This window comes from Rhinatrema bivittatum, chromosome 4 (assembly GCF_901001135.1).
Source record: "Rhinatrema bivittatum chromosome 4, aRhiBiv1.1, whole genome shotgun sequence".
Taxonomy (NCBI): Eukaryota; Metazoa; Chordata; class Amphibia; order Gymnophiona; family Rhinatrematidae; genus Rhinatrema; species Rhinatrema bivittatum.
Genome location: NC_042618.1, coordinates 14,895,524 through 14,914,570, shown reverse-complemented (window position 1 = coordinate 14,914,570; position 19,047 = coordinate 14,895,524). Strand labels below are relative to the sequence as shown.

General features: G+C 48.1%; 1 protein-coding gene across 7 annotated transcripts in view; it reads left to right on the top strand.

The window, feature by feature from the left end:
* Nucleotides 1-6,579: 6,579 nt before the first annotated feature.
* Nucleotides 6,580-19,047, top strand: part of KCNK10 (potassium two pore domain channel subfamily K member 10) — a 97,883-nt gene continuing 85,415 nt past the window's right edge. The window contains exons 1-2 of one of the 7 annotated variants that reach the window (XM_029597731.1): nt 6,580-6,717; nt 8,884-8,937. In XM_029597731.1, the coding sequence (XP_029453591.1) occupies nt 8,913-8,937 (25 nt within the window). In that variant the 5' untranslated portion in view covers nt 6,580-6,717; nt 8,884-8,912. Of the gene's footprint in view, nt 6,718-7,032; nt 7,149-7,190; nt 7,470-8,883; nt 8,938-19,047 lie in introns of those variants that run through there. The other 6 variants (XM_029597732.1, XM_029597733.1, XM_029597729.1 and 3 more) reach the window with 6 other exon arrangements.

Here is a 19,047-nt window from a genome sequence, read left to right as displayed (position 1 = left end):
AGGGCCCTGTCTTGGGCATCCACCTTGTGGGAAGGCAAGGACTCTATTTTGCAGACATAGAAGGATTTATGAACTTGTTTAAATCCGTTTTTGATGAACCTGCTCGAACTTCTGTAGCCGGTTCTGCTTTAGTGGATTTGAAGCAAGGCAACAGATCATTGGCTGAATTCGCCATAGAGTTCAAAACTCTTGTGGCAGAACTTCGCTGGGACCACAAATGTCTCAAGACTCTCTTTTGCAGAGGCCTAGATAACCGTTTAAAGGACGAGCTGGCTGCTCGCCAAACACTTGACTCGCTGGATGAATTAGTAGCCTTGGCCACTCGGATTGATCACCAGCTCCGGGACAAGGTGAAGGAATTCCGGCCTAGGGTGTTATCCGGATTGAAACAGGCCAGTGCTGTCTCTACCCTTGGATGGTTCCAGTAATCCCTGCTGCTGATACAGATGAACCTATGCAACTTGGTCATGGATGCCTGACAAAGGAGAGAAGATTTCGGAAGAAGCGCAGCCTTTGCATGTACTGTGGTCAACCTAGCCATGATGCTTCTACATGCTCCATTTGTCCAGGAAATAGATGTGCCTAAGTCCTGCAGGAGGACTGTTCTTAGGCCATAATGCGACATCTCCTCCGCTCTCTCTCCCAGTCTTGACCTACGGACCGATCACAGTTCAGACTCCTGCCCTAGTGGACTCAGGGGCAGGAGGCAACTTCATTCTCAGACGTCTAGTGGAAGACCTGAAGATTCCCCTCATCAAGTTGAAAGATCCACTACTGTTATCCTCCATTTATGGGGAGTCCTTACCAGGCAACTTGCAAAACTATACCAGTTACTCTTCGCACCGGGGTGTTCCATACGGAATCAATTTCCTTCTTTGTACTGGAGAGGGCTGTGCACCCTATCGTCCTGGGATTACCCTGGCTGCAAGTGCACCAACCCCATTTTGACTGGGTATCCCTGGATCTCTCCCGCTGGGGCCCAGAATGTCATGGGAAGTGCCTTAAGGAGATCTCTCCTATCGTATGCATATCTATGACTCCAGCGATGCCGCCCCAATATGCATCCTTCGGGGATGTATTCTCCAAAGAAGCAGCTGATAATCTTCCTCCACATAGGCCCTATCACTGTGCCATAAGGCTGAAGCCCAATGCTGAGCCACCGAAAGGATGGGTGTACCCCCTCTCAGCTAAAGAGAATAAAGCAATGTCGGAATACATTGAAGAAAATCTCCAGAAGGGCTTTATACAACCATCAAAGTCGCCGGCTGGTGCAGGCTTTTTCTTTGTGGGGAAGGACGGTACCCTACATCCATGTATCGATTATCGAGGTCTAAATGAAATCACGATCAAAGACCGTTACCCCTTGCAGTTAATCTTGGAGCTATTTGACAGGCTGCAAGGGGCCAAGATATTTTCAAAGCTTGACCTGAAGGGGCCTACAACCTCTTTCGCATTCGAAGCGGCGATGAATGGAAGACAGCCTTCAATATGCGAGATGGCCACTTCGAGTATCTTGTAATGCCGTTTGGGTTGTGCAATAAACCCGCCATTTTCCAAAATATGATGAATGACATCTTGCGGGATCTGCTGCACAAGAACGTTGTGGTATACCTGGATGACATACTAATCTTCTCCCAGGATTTGGACACCCACATTACAGACGTCTCTCTAAGTGTGAATTTCACAAAGACTCAGTGCCTTTTCTAGGCTACATTGTGTCTAAGGAAGGCTTCCAAATGGACCCTCACAAACTTGAAAGTATCAAGAATTGGGCTCAACCTACCAGCCTGAAGGCTTTAAGAAGATTCCTGGGGTTCACCAACTATTATCGAAGCTTCATAAAGAACTACTCTTCGTTAACTGTACCCTTGACTGCAATGACTCGCAAGGGTGCCAACGCTTCAAAATGGTCAGCAGAGGCCATTTCCGTGCTCAAGAAATTGAAGACTACCTTCTTCACAGAACCATGCTTACGGCATCCAGACCCCAATAAGCCCTTCATAGTAGAAGTCGACGTGTCGTATGTGGGGGTAGGGGCTGTGTTAAGCCAAGCTGGAGACTCGAAAGCCTTACATCCCTGTTCATTCTTCTCACGAAGATTCTCTCCAGCCGAGAAGAACTACGGGATCGGCGACAAGGAGTTCCTGGCAATAAAAGCTTGCATTCGAGGAATGGCGGCCTTGGCTCGAAGGCGCTCAACATCAAATAGCCGTCTTCACGGATCATAAGAACCTTGAGTATCTCCTCCACGCACAACGGCTGAATTACAGACAGGCCAGATGGTCTTTATTCTTCAATCGTTTCGATTTTGTGCTCAAGTTCCACCCTGGAGATGAAACACCAGAGCAGATGCACTGTCACGCTCATTTCATTCAGAGTATGTGCTTGATGAGCCACAGCACATAATTGACCCGAAGAAAATCCTCTTGACATCCACTCAGTCTGTGCCCGTTGGAAAGACTATCGTTCCAAAGAACCTCAGGAAGAAAGTGCTCTTCTGGGCGCACGATTCCAAGCTGGCTGGCCATCCTGGTCAACGCTGAACCCTGCTCAGGATACAGGAGCTGTATTGGTGGCCTACCATCAAAAAGGATACCTATTCCTATGTGACATCCTGCACCAACTGCGCCAAGAACAAACCGGCCTCTGGACCACCGTGGGGTCAAATGCAAACTTTGCCAGTTCTGGATCGACCCTGGTCGCACATCGCTACTGAATTTGTAGTCGATTTACCTACTTCCGGAGGAATGAACACCATCTGGGTGACTGGATCGCTTTAGCAAGATGGCACACTTCGTGGCGCTCCCTGGCATACCCTCAGCCTTGGAGCTTGCACAACTCTTCATAACGCACATATTCCGCCTCCCTGGCCTACCTTCACACATCGTATTTGACCGTGGGTACCAATTCACAGCACGATTCTGGAAGGCTTTGTGCAAGTTGTTTGACATCACTCTAGACTATATCTCAGCCTACCATCCGCAGTAGAATAGCCAGACGGAACGGATGAATCATACAATGAAGCAGTTTATACGAGACTATGTCACGTCCCGACAAAATAACTGGGCCGAATTGCTTCCATGGGCTGAATTCGCCATCAACTCTCATCCAGCAACATCTACTGGACTGTCACCTTTTGAAGTGGTCTTCAGACGTTCTCCAACACCGCCACTTCCACTGAAGCTCTCAGTGACATCCCCAGCAGCTTAATCCACTGCTGATATCCATAAACTGTGGGTTCAGACAAAAGACATGCTAATCAAAGCGAGTGACCGTGCCAAGAAGTACTACGATACGCACCATGCGCCAGCTCCAATCTTCAAGCCAGGAGACAAGGTCTGGTTGTCAACCAAGCACCTCAGACTCAAACTACCCTCCTCTCGGTTTGCTCCTCGCTACGTAGGACCATGCCCAGTTTTTCAACGTACTGGCAATGTCACCTATCGTCTGAAGCTACCACCTGGTCTCCACATTCATAACGCGTTCCATGTTTCACTGTTGAAACCACTCATACTCAGCGAATTTTCTTCCAAGAATCAAGATCCACCTGTCATCAATGCAGAAGATGACTTAGAATACAAAGTCGAAGAGATTCTGGATGTTCGTAAAAGAGGCAAGACTTTTGAAAACCTTCCAAAGTGGGAAGGTTTCAGCCCCGAAGAAAACTCTTGGGAGCCTCAGATCAATATCTTGGACAAAGATATGCTTCAGTTCCATCTCGCGCATCCTTCAAAACCTAAACCTGGTACCCGAAGAGATCGCCGTTTGAAGGGGGTACTGTTGGGACCATCGCTGCCCGACGTCTCCACTCCACCCACCTTACCGCATTGGCGACTCCCTCCAGGGTTGATGGAAGGCTAGCTGCCGCAGCGTCTTTCGGACGTCCTCGTCCAGCATCCCCAGACCAGCCCGACGCTGCAATCCGCCATGTTGACCTGATGCCTAGGGGCGCGCATGCATGTGGTCCCACCTCAAGTACCAGAAGTGGCGCGAACCTCAGGGGCGTCCCCCTGAGATGATGTCATCCACTTCAGATATTTAAAGGTCTCTGAATTGCTAACAATTTGAGTTAGCAAGGATAAGAATTCATTCTATCTATGCTATTCTTCCTCCTCGGACTAACCAGGGGTACCCGCTCCTCGGGGGCCTCGTTCTCTCTTACTTTGTAGGTTGCAGTCTGGAACCGGTACTTGCTCCTCGAGGGCCCTCGTTCCCGGACTTCTTCGGAATTCACTTCTGCCTGGAAGTCATCGCTGCCTACTACATCTGTGAGTTACCATCACTCTCTCAGAGCTTTCCCTGGAACCAGGTACTCGCTCCTCGAGGGCCTACTTCATTCCAGCTCCTGGGCTTCTATGAGATATTGTGTGAGTGTTACCATCAGGTTCTGTCCATGAACTCTGCATACCCTGCCTACTCACTATATTTCAGTTTCTCTATAGCTCAGCCTCCAGGGATCGCTGTTCCAGTATCTGAGGGACTACAGCCCAGCCGGACTTTCCAGCTCACTACTGCCACCTCTGGTAGTTCAATATACTGTTTAATAAAAGAACTAGTGTGTGTGTCTCCTAACTCTGAGCCTGACCGGTGGTCCCTCCCGGGATCTTCCCCCAGGGGCGTGGTCATCTGCCACCGGCCCAAGGATCCACCCACAACTCTCCTAAATAATAACAATGCCCTAGGAGACCATGGAAGTGAGCATGGCGACTGGGAACGCCCATGTTTGTCGGAGGACGCCGATGCCCATGGCACTCGACATCCGGTGTAGCCATTCTTCCCAGAGAAGGAGATACAGGAGAAAAAAGGTAAGGCAGAGAGGTCGCAGGCGTCTGGGACCGACGGACGCAACACAGTATATCTGGATTTTCAGGCTCCTGAGAAAATTAAAGAGTCATGGGATAAGAGGCAATGTCCCTAATGTGGATTGTGAACTGGTTAAAAGACAGGAAACAGAGAGCAAGAAATAAATGGTTGGTTTTGTCAATGGAGTGCCCCAGGGATCTGTACTGGGACCAAGGCTTTTTAACAGATTTATAAATGATCTGGAAAAGGGAACAACACTGAGCGCCCGTTTGCCGCTCTGCTTTATTAGATCGGCCTGTCGGTTCTGTAATTGTGTTTTTTTAGAATAGTTTATTTGATTTTTCCCAGCACTGAAATTGGGTTCATTGATATACCAGTTTCCTGGATCACCTTGGAGCCCTTTTTAAAGATTGGCATTACACTGGCCACCCTACAGTCTTTTGGTACAGTAGCCGATTTTAATGACAGATTACAAATTAATAGTAATAGTTCAGCAATTTCATTTTTTAGTTCTTTCAGATCTCTGGGGTGTATGCCCTGATCCAGGTGATTTGCTACTCTTTAATTTGTCAGTTTCCCCTGTTACATCTTCCAGGTTCACAGTGATTTATCCCCAGTCAATACGGTTTCCAGCATGGGTATCCCCCCAATATCCTCCTCGATAAACATGAAAGCAAGAAATCTGTTTAATCTTTCCCTTATGGCTTTGTCACCCCTAAGTGCTCCTTTTACCTCTGGATTTTCTAAGGGTCTAGCCATTGCCACACTTAGTCTAATGAAAAGGTCTCACCTACAACCTGTTTGTTGACCCTTAATTCTACATATCCAAGTGGGATAACGGGGCAACCACAATTCTCAGCTATAAATTAATTTAGGGAGAGAAATATAGACAACTAAACCGAGTAAAAAAAAGCCGACTTATCAGGTTATCCATCTTCTCAAACAGAGGTCAATTAGTTGTTTGGAAAAACAAGACCAACATAGCACAGATCAAGCGCAGAGCCGGCAAATGTTTCCCGTCGGCTGCGAAAGATGGAGAGGGGATGCTGTTGTTTTCTGAGCGTCAAGGGTTGCTTTGCTCCCGTACTCCTGGAGGTGTCTCTAGTTTAACAGCGGATCTTTTGTTAAAGGGTAGAGGGAAAAAAACCAACTTGAAGCCCGTCACTTCACGGAGTGCCGCTCTGCTGTATTTTCAGACTTGCTTTTCGTGGTCAGCAAGTTGCCACCCATAGCAGTAAATAGAGGCTCCTTACATTCTGAACGGTTAAACATCATCTGGTTCTGAAAATGACCCAAACACGCAAACGAAGGCTACCAGCACAAATGAATCTTGACACTTCTTCAGAGAAAGCTGCAAGAGAGAAGTAATGGTGGCTGAGTTGTATTTTTTTTTTTAAGGCTAGAAGTCAACAATTTTTTTTTCTGTGCAAAATCCCTTAAGGGCCTTCCCCAGTGGGAAAAGAAGAAACGAAAACATTTTGATTTGAGCTTAGTAAAGCAGGGCTGCAACACTCATCGGATTGCCTTTGTCTGAACCAGCTGATTGTTACAAGTCTTTGGCTGATGGGCGTATGCCTCTGCCTGCAGGGGGACGAGAGAAATAAGGGATTAGAAATGCAAATGAAAGAGAAATCGGAATTAGCCTGGTAGTCTCCGAAGGGGGGGTGCCTCCCTACCTGCCGGGCGAGCGGTGCCGTGGGATCGCAGGCTTCGGCCGGCTCGTGTGCGAAGCAGCCCCCGAGCCCCAGCCCTGCCGCGCTCGACTATGCATGCGGATGGAGCCCCCCTCTGCCGCAGGGACTCCCGGCGCTCCCGCCATGTGCTGCTGCTGCTAACCAGCCAAGCGAGTCTCCGGCTGCAAACTCCACCCAAGAAGAGCCCCGCGTCCTCCTCGCCCAGAGCCCCCCGCAGCCAGTGAGTACCGCACCGCCGCCGCGCGCGCGCTCTCCTTCGCCGCCGGGCTTCGCTTTTTGCGCGCGCGCCGCCCTCCTGCCTCTTCCGAATAAATCGGTCCCGCTGCATCCGCTGCCCATGCAAGTCGGGAGACTTTCGCCCTGCAAAAGGGGCATTCGCCCGTTTCCAGCTCTCGTCTCCGGAAGCGAACGGCGATGCCGGTTAAGCTCCTCAGCCCCGGCGCTGCTCTGCGCGCCCTCCGCTCGGGCGGGTGCAGCTCGGCTGCCGTCGGTGGCGCCTTTTCTCTCTCTCTCTGTCTGCCCCTCTGCCGACCGGTTTGATGGCGAGGAGGACCGGACTGGCTCCCTGCATCCGGTGACAGCCCGACGTGACCACGTGCGCCGCGGACACCCTCGTAATACCGCAGTGCTCCAGCCCTTTCGGCGTCTGGGGTGCGTTGCCTTTTATGTCTCTCCCTCCCCCCCTCTCTTTCCTTCCTCCCTCCCTCTCGATTGGCAGTTTTTATCCTTTTCTACTACCAAAAAAAAACAAAACAACAAACAAACCCCACAGCCAACCACTCCTTGCGGGGGTCTCCCAGACGGCGCGAGCTCCACGTTACCCCCCTCCACTTTAATTTGCGTGGCTGCAGCGGGACTGCCGAGCAGGGGAAGGCTGGCGCTTTCTTGCTTGCTGAGGGCTTTTCACGTGCGAGGAAGCGATGAAATTTCCCATAGAGAACCCGCGGAAAGAGGTGAACTGGGATCCTCCAGGTTGGTGCCGCATTTCTGGGGTTGTTTTGTTTTGTTTTCCATGCCAGGGGCGGTGGGTGTGGGGGGGCTCTGGCGCCGCTGTGCAGACGGAGGGCTCCCAGCATTACCTCACCCCGCTCGCACGGCAAACGCTGCGGCGCTCGGTCCCCGCTCGCACGAGGCGAAGGGAGCACGGAGCAGTACTTCACGTTTTTATTTTCATTGCAGCGTCGCCTTCGCGTAGCGTTTTTTTTTTTTACCGCCCAGCCTTGGTGCCTGTCTGGCGGGCTCTCTCTTTTCCCCTCAGGTGAGGGGTGGCATTTGCCACCTCTTGTTCAGGCGCGCTGGCCCCACCGGTTGCAGCTGTTGCCGGGCCCCGCGTGCAGTAGCCGGGAGCCCAGAGGAAACCCCCCCCCCCCCCCCGGTTGCAGCCCGCACCAATTGGAAGGGGGTGGGGGCAATAGTAACGCCCGCCCGGCCTGGGCAAGGAAGGGGCAGAAAGTCGACCCTGTGCTGGGGCTGTTTACGGCACACGCCCGTGGCTGCGGCAAGGGGGGGCTCCCGGGGGGAGGCGCGAGCGGATCGGCAGACAATGAACCCGGGACACCGCACCGGTCCGAGCGCGAGACCCGGGGCTGCGATTTGTAAAAAAAATAAATAAATAATGCGTTTTGTTTTGTTTTGTTTTTAAAGGCGCCCTCTTGTTCACGTTGCGTTACGGATTTCTTCCACACTTTCTAGGTGGAAGTTGTCCGATTTAAGTTTAGCCCGTACGGGATCTAGTGAATAATTAATTTTTCAGGAAATGCACAACGTGGAAATCACTTCCTCCCCGAACGCAAATATAGTTTTATCATTACTATTACCAAAATCTAGTGTTGTAGGCATCTTATGATTAAAAAAAATATATTATTCACGGTGTGTATAACTCATAATATAGATACAGATACATAGTAATGGTTGTAACTTATGCATTTATATTCCATGACAATTAAATATGCTGCATATATATATGTATGTGGGTGTGTGTGAATCTCATCAGTACATACATACATGGGGATAGCATCAGTGACAGTGGCGTAAACTCCCTGCAGTATGTGTGGGTGTGTGGGAATCCATCAGTACATACATGGGGATAGCATCAGTGGTATAAACTCTAACCAAGCAACGCCTGCAGTAAGAAGGGAGGACCAAGGTGCAGCTGCGCATCAGTCTCCTACCCTGCTCTGTGGGGGAGGGGGGGGGTCCCTTTTCTGATATTGTTACTTGGGGGGGGGGGTAATAATTTGATTATATGCCACTGGATAGAATACCATTTCGTTGCCAAGCACATTAGGGAGGCTCATCCTGCATTATGACATCAGAAACTCTTCCATTTCCAATATTTAATTCTCTGTGCACGCCTCAAACCTGAAAGTGACTTTTTTTCTACCAGGGCCTTTCACTGAAAGCCTCCCAGAAGTAATGAAAATTCCACTAGCAACTGCAGGTAATGTTGAGAAATGTAATCTGTTGCTGTAGGCATTGCAACCTCCACCAGTGCAGGCTAAAAGTGAATTAATGTCACAATTTGATATCGACTGCATGGCCTGAAAAAGCGCTGCCAGGGTATACAGTACATATCTACAATCCAGCGGCAGGCAGAAGCAGAGAAGCAACATTTCTTACTTTTTAATATTATTTTTTTTAATTTTAATACTTGTGTGGGTTTTTTTTGTTTTGTATGTTATGAAGGGAGTAGGAGGCAGATTGGCTTCACTTGTAGTTTTGTAGACAGCCTCGACACATTTTAACTACAATTGCAAACAAACTAAAAAAAAAAAAAAAAGTTCTAACAGAGACCAGAAAAATGATTGCAGGGTTTCTGGGCAGGCGGGTAGGTGAGGAAAGGAGGGGAAAAATGCCAGACTCAAGAATCACACTGTGAATCAGAATATGGAACAGGGTCGATCCACAACCAAATTCTAGTTGATGAAATTATCAGGATCAATTGTTCTTCAGATAATTAAGCATACAGTGTCATGGAAAATATATATATATATTTTTTAGAGTTGCACTAATATAATATTTTCTGAATTTGGTGTTTTCATTAGTGTTTAGATTTGTTGCATGTTCATGATACCCAAACATCCCGAGGTTATGTTTATTTATAAAGAAGCATGGAGTATGATGGTGGATCAGAGCCATAGGTTGAGGGCCCATCCACTTTGCCTAATTATTTCTGTCCACATTGCTATGGATGCATCCCAGCTGTCGGCCATAAATGTTCCGGTGCTTGAAGGATATTGCTCCTCATCAAAGTCAAGTTTTTCTTTCCTTCCTGGGTGCTTTTCCATCCTGGGTAGATGAGCATACAGGTTTCCATACATGATCCAAAACCTATCCCTCCATCTTTTACCACCAAATTTTGCAATAAACAAAACAGCTTCCAAACGTAGTGCGGTTGCTGCCTGCATACCCAGCATCTTTGTTTTCCATGGCCTTGCTGGATGGTAGTCAACCTGCTGGCACCGACCTCAGTGGTATCTGGGGATGTGTAGTCTATTGGAACCAGCCTGGCTACCCCATAACCTGCAACGTTGCTTGCTCCTGCTTTCGTTGTTTTCTCCTTATCAACTTGCTGGACACTATCTAGCCACCACCAGGCTACCAGCACCGGCCCAGGTTTGTTTCTGGGGTGTTGCGGTCTGCTGGTACTAACCCATCTACTTCCTGGCCTGCTGTATCTCTAGGTTGACTCAACCTCTCAACTCTATTCCTACCACTGCCTTCCATATCTGTTCCAAGAGTATCCTGGCCTCCACCATCGCCTCTGGTAGGCTGTTCAAGGCCTTGTCATCTTCCTCTTTGATTCTTAAAGCCTCACACTTAATGTAACATCCAGGCTTTATTCCATTTTATACGACCTCATTTCATAACATCCATATAGCCACCATAACTAGCAAGGTCCTTGTCCCAAAACATCTGTTCTCCCCTTGCTTATTGAAATTTTGTTTTTCAACCATGGTCTCTCTTTTGCTGATTTATCCCAGCCTGCTTGGCAGTCTAATGCTGCCATATGTTCCCTGTTGGGGAGCTCACCTATGCGCTGTGCAGCTTACCGCTGCCTCTTTGGAAGCCTGTTGCAGTTGTACTGCTGCGTTAGGGTTGTATCGGCTGCTGTGTGCAGGATACCCCAGGGGAGCAGGGGGTTTAACCATAGGCAGTCTAATGCAGCCCTACCACCAGTCCTGATGTAGTGGTACTGCCATTCTCTGAGCACTCGCCTTTGTTTTCCCCTCTTTGACCCTGCAGGTTTCGTGGGCTTGAGCAAACATTCAAGCCCTCTCCTTCATTTCTTCCGTCTCCCGCTCTCGCCCGCCACGTGTATTACCTTTTTAACTTCACTTTCCGCTGCATTCTATGTACATCCCAAGCGTGTTTACCTTGTTTCGTGGTTCTGGCTGCCACTACCTCTGCTGGTGGGTATTCCAGGCATCCACTACCCTCTTGGAAAATAAGCGTGTGTTTTTTTTTCTCATGTTTTCTTTTCTCTGAAACTTCATACCATGAACATTTTGTTCTTGAATTTCCTTTTTTCTGGAAGATTGCACGTTCCCATACGTTTTACTTAAGGTACTTCCTTCTCCGTAAACGAGTTTGTAATCATTCCACGTTTATTAACGCCTTTTCCTGCCTTAGAATCATCACCTTCCCCTTCGTTTGTAAATACCAAGAAGAAAAACTTAATGACTTTGCCTTTAGATGGTCTTTCTGATCACAAATCCCTCTTTCTCCTATTCCACATTCAGTTTTTTGTCTCTCCCCAATATATTAGGCAGACTTTGCTCATCTAACCAACCTTAGGTTTTCCTGATAATCCTGCCTCTGTTCCTTCTCCTATATATATATATATATATATATATATATATATATATATATATATATATATATATATATATATATATATATGGACCATCTAAAGGCAAAGTAATTAAGTTTTTTTCTTCTTGGTATTTACAAACGAAGGGGAAGGTGATGATTCTAAGGCAGGAAAAGGAATTAATAAACGTGGAATCATTACGTGGAATATATATATATATTTCCAGCTAACTTAATGGGGTGCCGCACCACTGAATATACCTGGAAATCTTAACGTTAGCCTGATAAGTGTATCCGGCCAACTTTAGGACGGCCCTATGGAGCGACCAGAGTTAACAGCATACGTTATGTGGCTGACTCCCCTCCTCCACAGAATACCCCTGCCTTACGCTGCTAAATAATTTAGCCACATACAGCGTTTAATGTCGCCGGTTAGCTATTGAGATGGATGTTGGGAACCTCTGTCGCGGACTGCTGTGACCGGGTCCCCCCCCCCCCCCCGGCTTACCCGGCTGACGCCGGTCTCCATCCTCTCCCGCGGCCCCGACAGGCAGGCCGCGTCGGGCCTCTGCAGTGGCGTTCTCTCCACGAGGGAGACGCCGCCGGCTGCCTCCTGGACGACTCCTCCCTAGGCGCGCGTGTGGCCTAGCTCCAAATTTAAAGGGGCCGCGGCGGGAAACCTTGGCCCGGCCCCCAACGATGACATCATTGCTCAGGGCTATATAAGCCTACTTCCTGCTTCCTTTCCTTGCCTTGCTATGGCAACAGGTCAGCTCTTGCGAGTAGCTAGTTGCTTGTTCCAGTTCCTGTGTTTTTGCTTGTTCCTGCGTTCTTGCTTGTTCCTGCCTTCATTCCTGGTGCCTGCTTGCTCCTCGTTGTGACTGTCGCTGCCCGACGTCTCCACTCCGCCCTCCTTACCTCTTTGGCGACTCCCTCTTTGGTTGATGGAAGTTTGGCTGCCGCGGCGTCATCTTGCCGACCTCCTCTGGTGTCCCCGGACTGGCTAGACACTGCCTTCCGCCATGTTCTCCTGAGGCCTAAGGGCGGGCGCGCAGCGCGGCCCCGACTCAAGTACCAGCTGTGGCGCGAACCTCAGGGGCGTCCCCCTGAGATGACGTCATCCTCACCGGATACTTAAGGTCTTCGTCTTTGCTAGCTATTCGAGTTAGCAAGGAGATTCCTCCAGGTATCGCTGCAGATGGGATTCGCTCTCCACTTACCTTGCTACTCTGCCTCCTCGGACTTTACAAGGGTTCCCGCTCCTCGGGGGCCTCACTCTCTCTTTTGCTTTTCAGGTCGCAGTCTGGGACCGGTACTCGCTCCTCGAGGGCCCATGTTCCCGGACCTGCTACCAAATACAACTTCTGCCAGGAAGTCACCGCTGCCTACAACACCAGTGAGTTACCATCGCTCTCTCAGAGCTTTCCCTGGAACCAGGTACTCGCTCCTCGAGGGCCTACTTCATTCCAGCCTCTGGACTGCTTCAAGAGACTATTATGTGAGTGTTACCATCAAGGCTCTGTTCCTGAACTCTGCATACCCTGCCTACTCACTATATTCAGTTTCTCTACAGCTCAGCCATCCTGGGATCGCTGTTCCAGTGCCTGAGGGAGTACAGCCCAGCCGGGCTCTTCCAGCTCACTACTGCCACCTCTGGTGGTTCAATGTACTGTTTAATAAAAAATCTATTGTGGGTGTCTGTCTCCCAACTCTGAGCCTGACCGGTGGTTCCTCTCGGGATCTTCCCCCGGGGGCGTGGTCATCTGCCACCGGCCCAAGGATCCACCCACAATTATCACAAATAACACTCCTGCCTCCGTTCCTGTGTTCCAGCTCCTGTGGTTCCACTCCTCTTCCAGTTCCTGTCTTCGGTTGTCTCCTGTGTTCCAGCTCCTGTGGTTCCACTCCTCTTCCAGTTCCTGGCTTCGGTTGTCTCCCGGGCTTGGTATCCTGTTTCTCCTGACTTCTGCCCGTCCTGACCTTCGGCGTGTTCTCTGGTTCCTGCTTGTCTTCAGCCTGTCCCGACCTCTGGCCTGGTATACCGCGTTGCACCACTGCTGCCCGCCTCGCCTCCTGGACCGTCTCTGTTCTTCCGGATATCCGCCAGCCTCGACTCGGACCGTCCACTGGACTCCCTTCGCCAGGAGACCCTCGCCTAAGTCCTGCCGGCCCCGGTCACCCAAGGGCTCAACCTGCGGGGAACGAGGGCCGGTAAAGGTGAAGCTCTGGTCTCCTGGCCCCGCACCGCCTCCCGGCTAAGAGTACCATTAGAGGGCCTCCCCTCGGCGGATCCACCGGCTCTCAAGCCGGCTCGGGGGTCCACTAACACAACAGTGGATCACTTTTCAGTGATACATCTAAGGGGCTTTTGAATACCGACTTCTAAATTTTCCTTTACCCTGAGTTCAGCGACGCTGTCGCTATTTTTCAGCACCAGCTCCAGCTTAGCCTTCCCTCGAGCTGGCTGTTCCACTAATTGCCCGAGGAATGCCCCCCCGGTAGGGAATCCAAGACTGCTTTGCTCCTTGCTGGTACTGCAGCAGGTAGACTCCAGTTCGTATCTGTAGATTAGTCGCTTGCAAGCAGGACCTCCCTGTCCTGGTGGTGGTCTTGTATGTCTGATGCCACCTCCTTTCTCTGTGCTGGTGGTCTGTGTAATATTCCAATATACACAGATTTATTATTTTTTGTTTTAGGTCTTTTCAAGGCAACCCACCACAATTCAGCTTCTCCCTGGTTTCTCTGTTTCGGGGGTTACGGTTTGTCTTTTGATTCCTTCCTCCTTCCCCCCCTCCTTCTTCTCTCTGTTCTGTCTCTTCTGAAGCAATTCTAGCTAGGGATGGACATATCCCAATCCCGATTTCCTTTATCCCATGCACAAGTCCATCTCTGCCACAATGGCTTCCAGGTCTTGCAAAGCGCGCTCTATGTGCTTGAGTAAATATTTATTTATAGGCATCTGATGTTTCACCAGGAAGGTGTGGAGAACATGAGGCGGGATCTAGCGAAGCTCGAGGAATAATCTATAGATTGCAGCTAAGGCTTAATGCTAAAAAAAAAAGCAGAGTTATCAGATCTCATCTGAAAAGAAAAAAACAGAGTAAGGCATTTAGGCTGCAAAACCCCTAGGAAGAGGTACAGAATTGGAGGTCAAATTCTTCTAAGCACGAAAGAAGAGTGGAGTCAGGGTTTACTTGTAGTGATGATCTTAAGGTGGCCAAACCCAGAAAGATGCTTGGCTGCATAGTGAGAAAAAGGGGGAGGTGTTATTGCCCCTGTATAGGTGCCTGGTGAGACCTCTCCTTCAAAAGGATATAAACAGGATGGAATCGGTCCTGAGGGTGGCTACTAAAATGGTCAGTGGTCTTCGTTCTAAAGCATATGAGGATAGACTTAAAGATTTAAACATGTACACCCTAGAGGAAAGGCAAGATAAGGGAGATGCAGCAGAGGCATTTAAATATCTCAAAGGTTTTCATTCGCAGAAGGTTCAATGGACAAGAGGATCTAGAATTGAGGGGTCATAGGATGAGGGTGAAAGGAGGTAGACTCGGGAGCAATCTTAGGAAATATTTCTTTACAGAGAAGGTGGTGGATGCGTGGAACAGCCTCCCCGTGGAAGTGGTGTAAACAAAAACGTTATCTGAATTCAAGAAAGCATGAGATAAATGCAGGGGATCCGTGAGGGAGTGATAGCTATTTTAAGGGCTACATCAGATGGGCAGACTAGATGGGCCATGCGGTCTTTTTCTGCCATCATGGCAGATTACAAAACAAGTTTTCACTAACAGTTACGGTACATTGGTGAAGGTCATTTACAAATCACGGCTGAATCAAGTGAAGAGAAAAGGGCCATGCTAATTTGGAACCCCAACCTCCATGAATAAAGCATGGGTACATTTAGAAACAGGCGAGCCATTTCAATCTGTGACGCAGCATCTTGTCAGGGCACTGGTGCTGGTTAAAGGTAGTCTCTAGGACAGGAACAGGCTGTACAGGCCAGAATCTTCTGCCTGACCGGCCACCTCTTCCTCGGGTTGAGCCTTTTAGGTTCTGGTGGCTGGCAGGACTCAGGCTGGAGGTGCGCAGGGGTACAGGAGGGCACCCCACTAGGGTAGCGAGGCTGCAGAGGAACAAAAAGGTGCCCACAGACAAACCTAGACACACAATACAAGGAGTATATCACAAACAAGTTGCGAGGCAGGACAGACAGAACAAACAAAACAGGAAGCCAGAACACAAGGCCAAGTGGACAAGGAATCCAAATTGAACAGGGAAAGCACAGACAAACAAGGAGCCACACAAAGAACAGAAAAGCCAGACCAGAGCGACAACTAAAGACTAAGGCAGAAGCACCAAAATGGCCCCAACAGAGAGAGAGAAGGAGGCTCCAAGATGAGACCGGGTGAGGCAGGCTTAATAAGGCGTAGCAATGCCGAGTCATGGAGTCTTCAAGGCATGAGCCTGTGCAGCTCAGACCGCGACCCGCTGAGGACCCCTGCTAGCAGGAGAACCGCACTGCAGCCAGGGGTCCTCCTACAACTTGCGTCTCATAAATGGGGCTGTCTTGTTCATCTCATTACCCTGAAGCTTCAAGGAGTTGACAGTGTTTTTAGGTGTCTTCAGAGGCTAATGGACTAGAACAAATGCAGACAGTTGGATTGTTAGAAGTAACAATCCTTACGTTGACTAGCTGGGATTAATTGTAATAATCCGGACATTCCTATGAATGTCGACATTTCCGTCGATTCATATGAAAGCACAAAAGATTTATCTCATTCACGTTGAGAAATCTGTCAGCAATAATATGACTCTTTTTTTATAAAGCTACAAAAGGGCAGAAAAATATTGTGATCAACTGGACTTTAACCAGTTTTGTGTTACTTCTGGAACATTAATTTTATTTTCACAGCGAATGTGTGAATGCAGTGTTGGACTCCAAGCAGGGCGTGGCACTCGGTTTATTGTGTATTTTAAGCATGGGCAAATTATGCTCGCTCTCTCTGCTCTGATTTGTTCTTTAATCCATCCAGTGGTAGGTGAGTAAAAGGTTGCTTGGAGTTCATGTCTGTGCCTACAACCACAGCCCACCTGGTAACAACTGTAGATTTTAACTGACTTTTTTTTTTTTTTTTCCAACCAAAAGCCCAAAGCGACAGAAGAAAATCGCCAGGCCAGAACAAAAATATCTGAATTTAAAATTCTGCCCAATGTCTGTTCAGCACCGTGACACGCTGCTGCTCACAAGCCACCCTGGCCCGCTTCCAGACACCCGCAAACACCGCGGGTGTCTGGAAGCGGGCCTGGCACTTGCAGTAAAACAATTTTTCTTTCTGCCTTCAGGGCAGTCTTTGGTCTCCGCCTCCCCTGGAGACCTTTTTGTCTTCCCTACTCGGATCACGCCCTGGATTATCTTCCCTTGGTCTTCACAGTCGGGCCTCTCTTGGACCACAGTCCCAGGCTTATCTGCGTTTCCCTTTCTTGGCTGGTAACGTCCTTGAGTTAGGATTCCCGGCAGCCCAGTGTTACTCCCGTCCCCTGGCTTGCTGGTCGGCGTCTCTAGAGTGCGGCTGTCCGTGCAGAGCCCTCGCTCCATCACAAGAACTTCTCATCTTTGAGGCTGCTCCTAGTTTCTGGATTCAATATCTTCCTGCAGGTAATTTTTACATAGAGCAGGAAACGAGAAACCTCCAGTTGTCTACATTTTGGAAGTGTTCCCTCTGAGTGAAGAAGACCTCCCAATTTAAGAAAACATTTTTTTTGGAGGAGGGGGAGAATGAAACATGAGAATAATATTGTGGTAAATATCTCCTGCTATTTGGCCACTTATACAGCTCATAAACTTTGCAGAATTTCGGCTTGTGAGATCAGCCAAAGTCAACTTTCTTTTTTCCTGCATCTTTTAGCACGGACTAATTTTCTGCTGTTAAATATTTCATTTCTTTTTGAGAGAAGGCATACTGGTGAGATTTTGTAAAGAGTAACTCATGAACAATACCTAAATCAATTGTAACTGATTTTTCAAGAATTGTTGGGCTCTGTTCAGCAGTAAGCACTGTATTTTTTTATTTTTTTTTTTACTGTTTCCTTTACTGTTCCTATTTTAAGTAATGATTTTTAGGTACTTTTAGTCAGATTTTATTTGTATTGATTGATTTTATGTATTTTTTATCCTAATCTATTTTTTTTATTTTCATTGTTTTTATAGTATTAATGTGTTAACCGTAGAGATAGAGACATTGTTCCCTCTATAACGGTATAGAAAAGTTGTATAAATAAATATCCAGCTACCCAAGTAAACTGAAAGCTGCCGAAAGGCTTGGCTGTGAGAAAAAGCTTCCACACAAGCATGAACGCCTGTTCTTTAGTTAATATAAACACTGTACAGCATTAGGAGGCAAAGCTATTTTCTTTTAAATTTCAAGGACAGCATGAGCCAATAGATAAGGATTGGGAAGGAGATTCTGGAATAAGAATCAGCTGAAGACAAGACTGTTGTAGAAATCAATGTTGACGTGGTTAGATTAAAGGAATGTCCATAGTAATATATATATACACCACTGGGTAGCAAAATGCTACCAGACTAGCATACAGATGGAAAACTAGCAAAGAAATACTTGGATTTATGGTCAAAAGATAGATATCACAATATTTGAAGAAATGTGTGCATTTGCTGCTTGGCAAAGTCATTATCTCTCTCGGTCTACAAAAGGGTTAACTACAGCATGATAATGACTTTGGGTCAAGAATCCTTACTCCTGGGCAAAGAGAGAGGTTAGAACAGTTTCCAAGGAAAAAAAATGCTGTTGAACTGTCGGAAACCAATCAAAATCTTTAAATTAAAAGGGTTTCTGCCAGGAAAGTTCCATGCAATTATTTTTTGACCCCTGAGAAGCCGTGCAAGAATTCGCTTTGCTTGCTGTAATCTTGTTGCCTGAAATGGAGCCGGGCTTCAGCTTGCTTTAGTTTCTGCTTGTAAAGTACTGGAAAGGTAATTTAGGTATTATACAGCTATTCCTAGCCAAGCAGGGCCCAGGCAACATTTTCATTCCCAATCAACGGCATGAAAGAAGGCCAAACAGGTTCTGATCTCTGGATATGCTTCTCTTTTGGATAAATACTTTTCAATGCTCTCTGGTCTCTCTTCAAATCGTATAAATACTGGCCTGCTGTGCTGATGCAGTTTGAATAGGGAATGCCTTTCATCTCCTCTCTTCCCATTTATAAACATGCAGTTAGGACTGGACGTCAAACAAGGAGTATTTTACTAGGACCATTATTTACTTAAATCTGTTTTCTTTTCTACTGTTAAACAGTAAAAGTTTTTGGATGCTAGAAATGGTGGTAATAAGAATAGTAATTTGGGCTGGGTTGGGTACTTTTCATTCAAGAAGGATCTTGGTGTGCTTGAGGGTTATAGTTGCTCAGACACGTGTGCATGCAACCAGCCAGGGGCGGATTGGCCTATCGGGGGATCGGGCATCCCCCCGGTGGGCCGGTCGCTCCAGTCACGTGGTCTGCCGTGCGCGGCCGTGACGGAGCCGCGCTCGGCAGACCACGTGATGTGCCCTGGGCTGGCCTGGGCGGCGAATCCCCGGGCCGGTCTTCCTCGGGAATCCGCCGCTGCAACCAGCTCTTAGTTGAGTGACTAAGTAGATGTTTCTGACTTCAAATCTGAGTTTGGTTGTTTTATTTATTTGCTAGTTGCAACCTATTGACAATTCAATGCTGAATACGT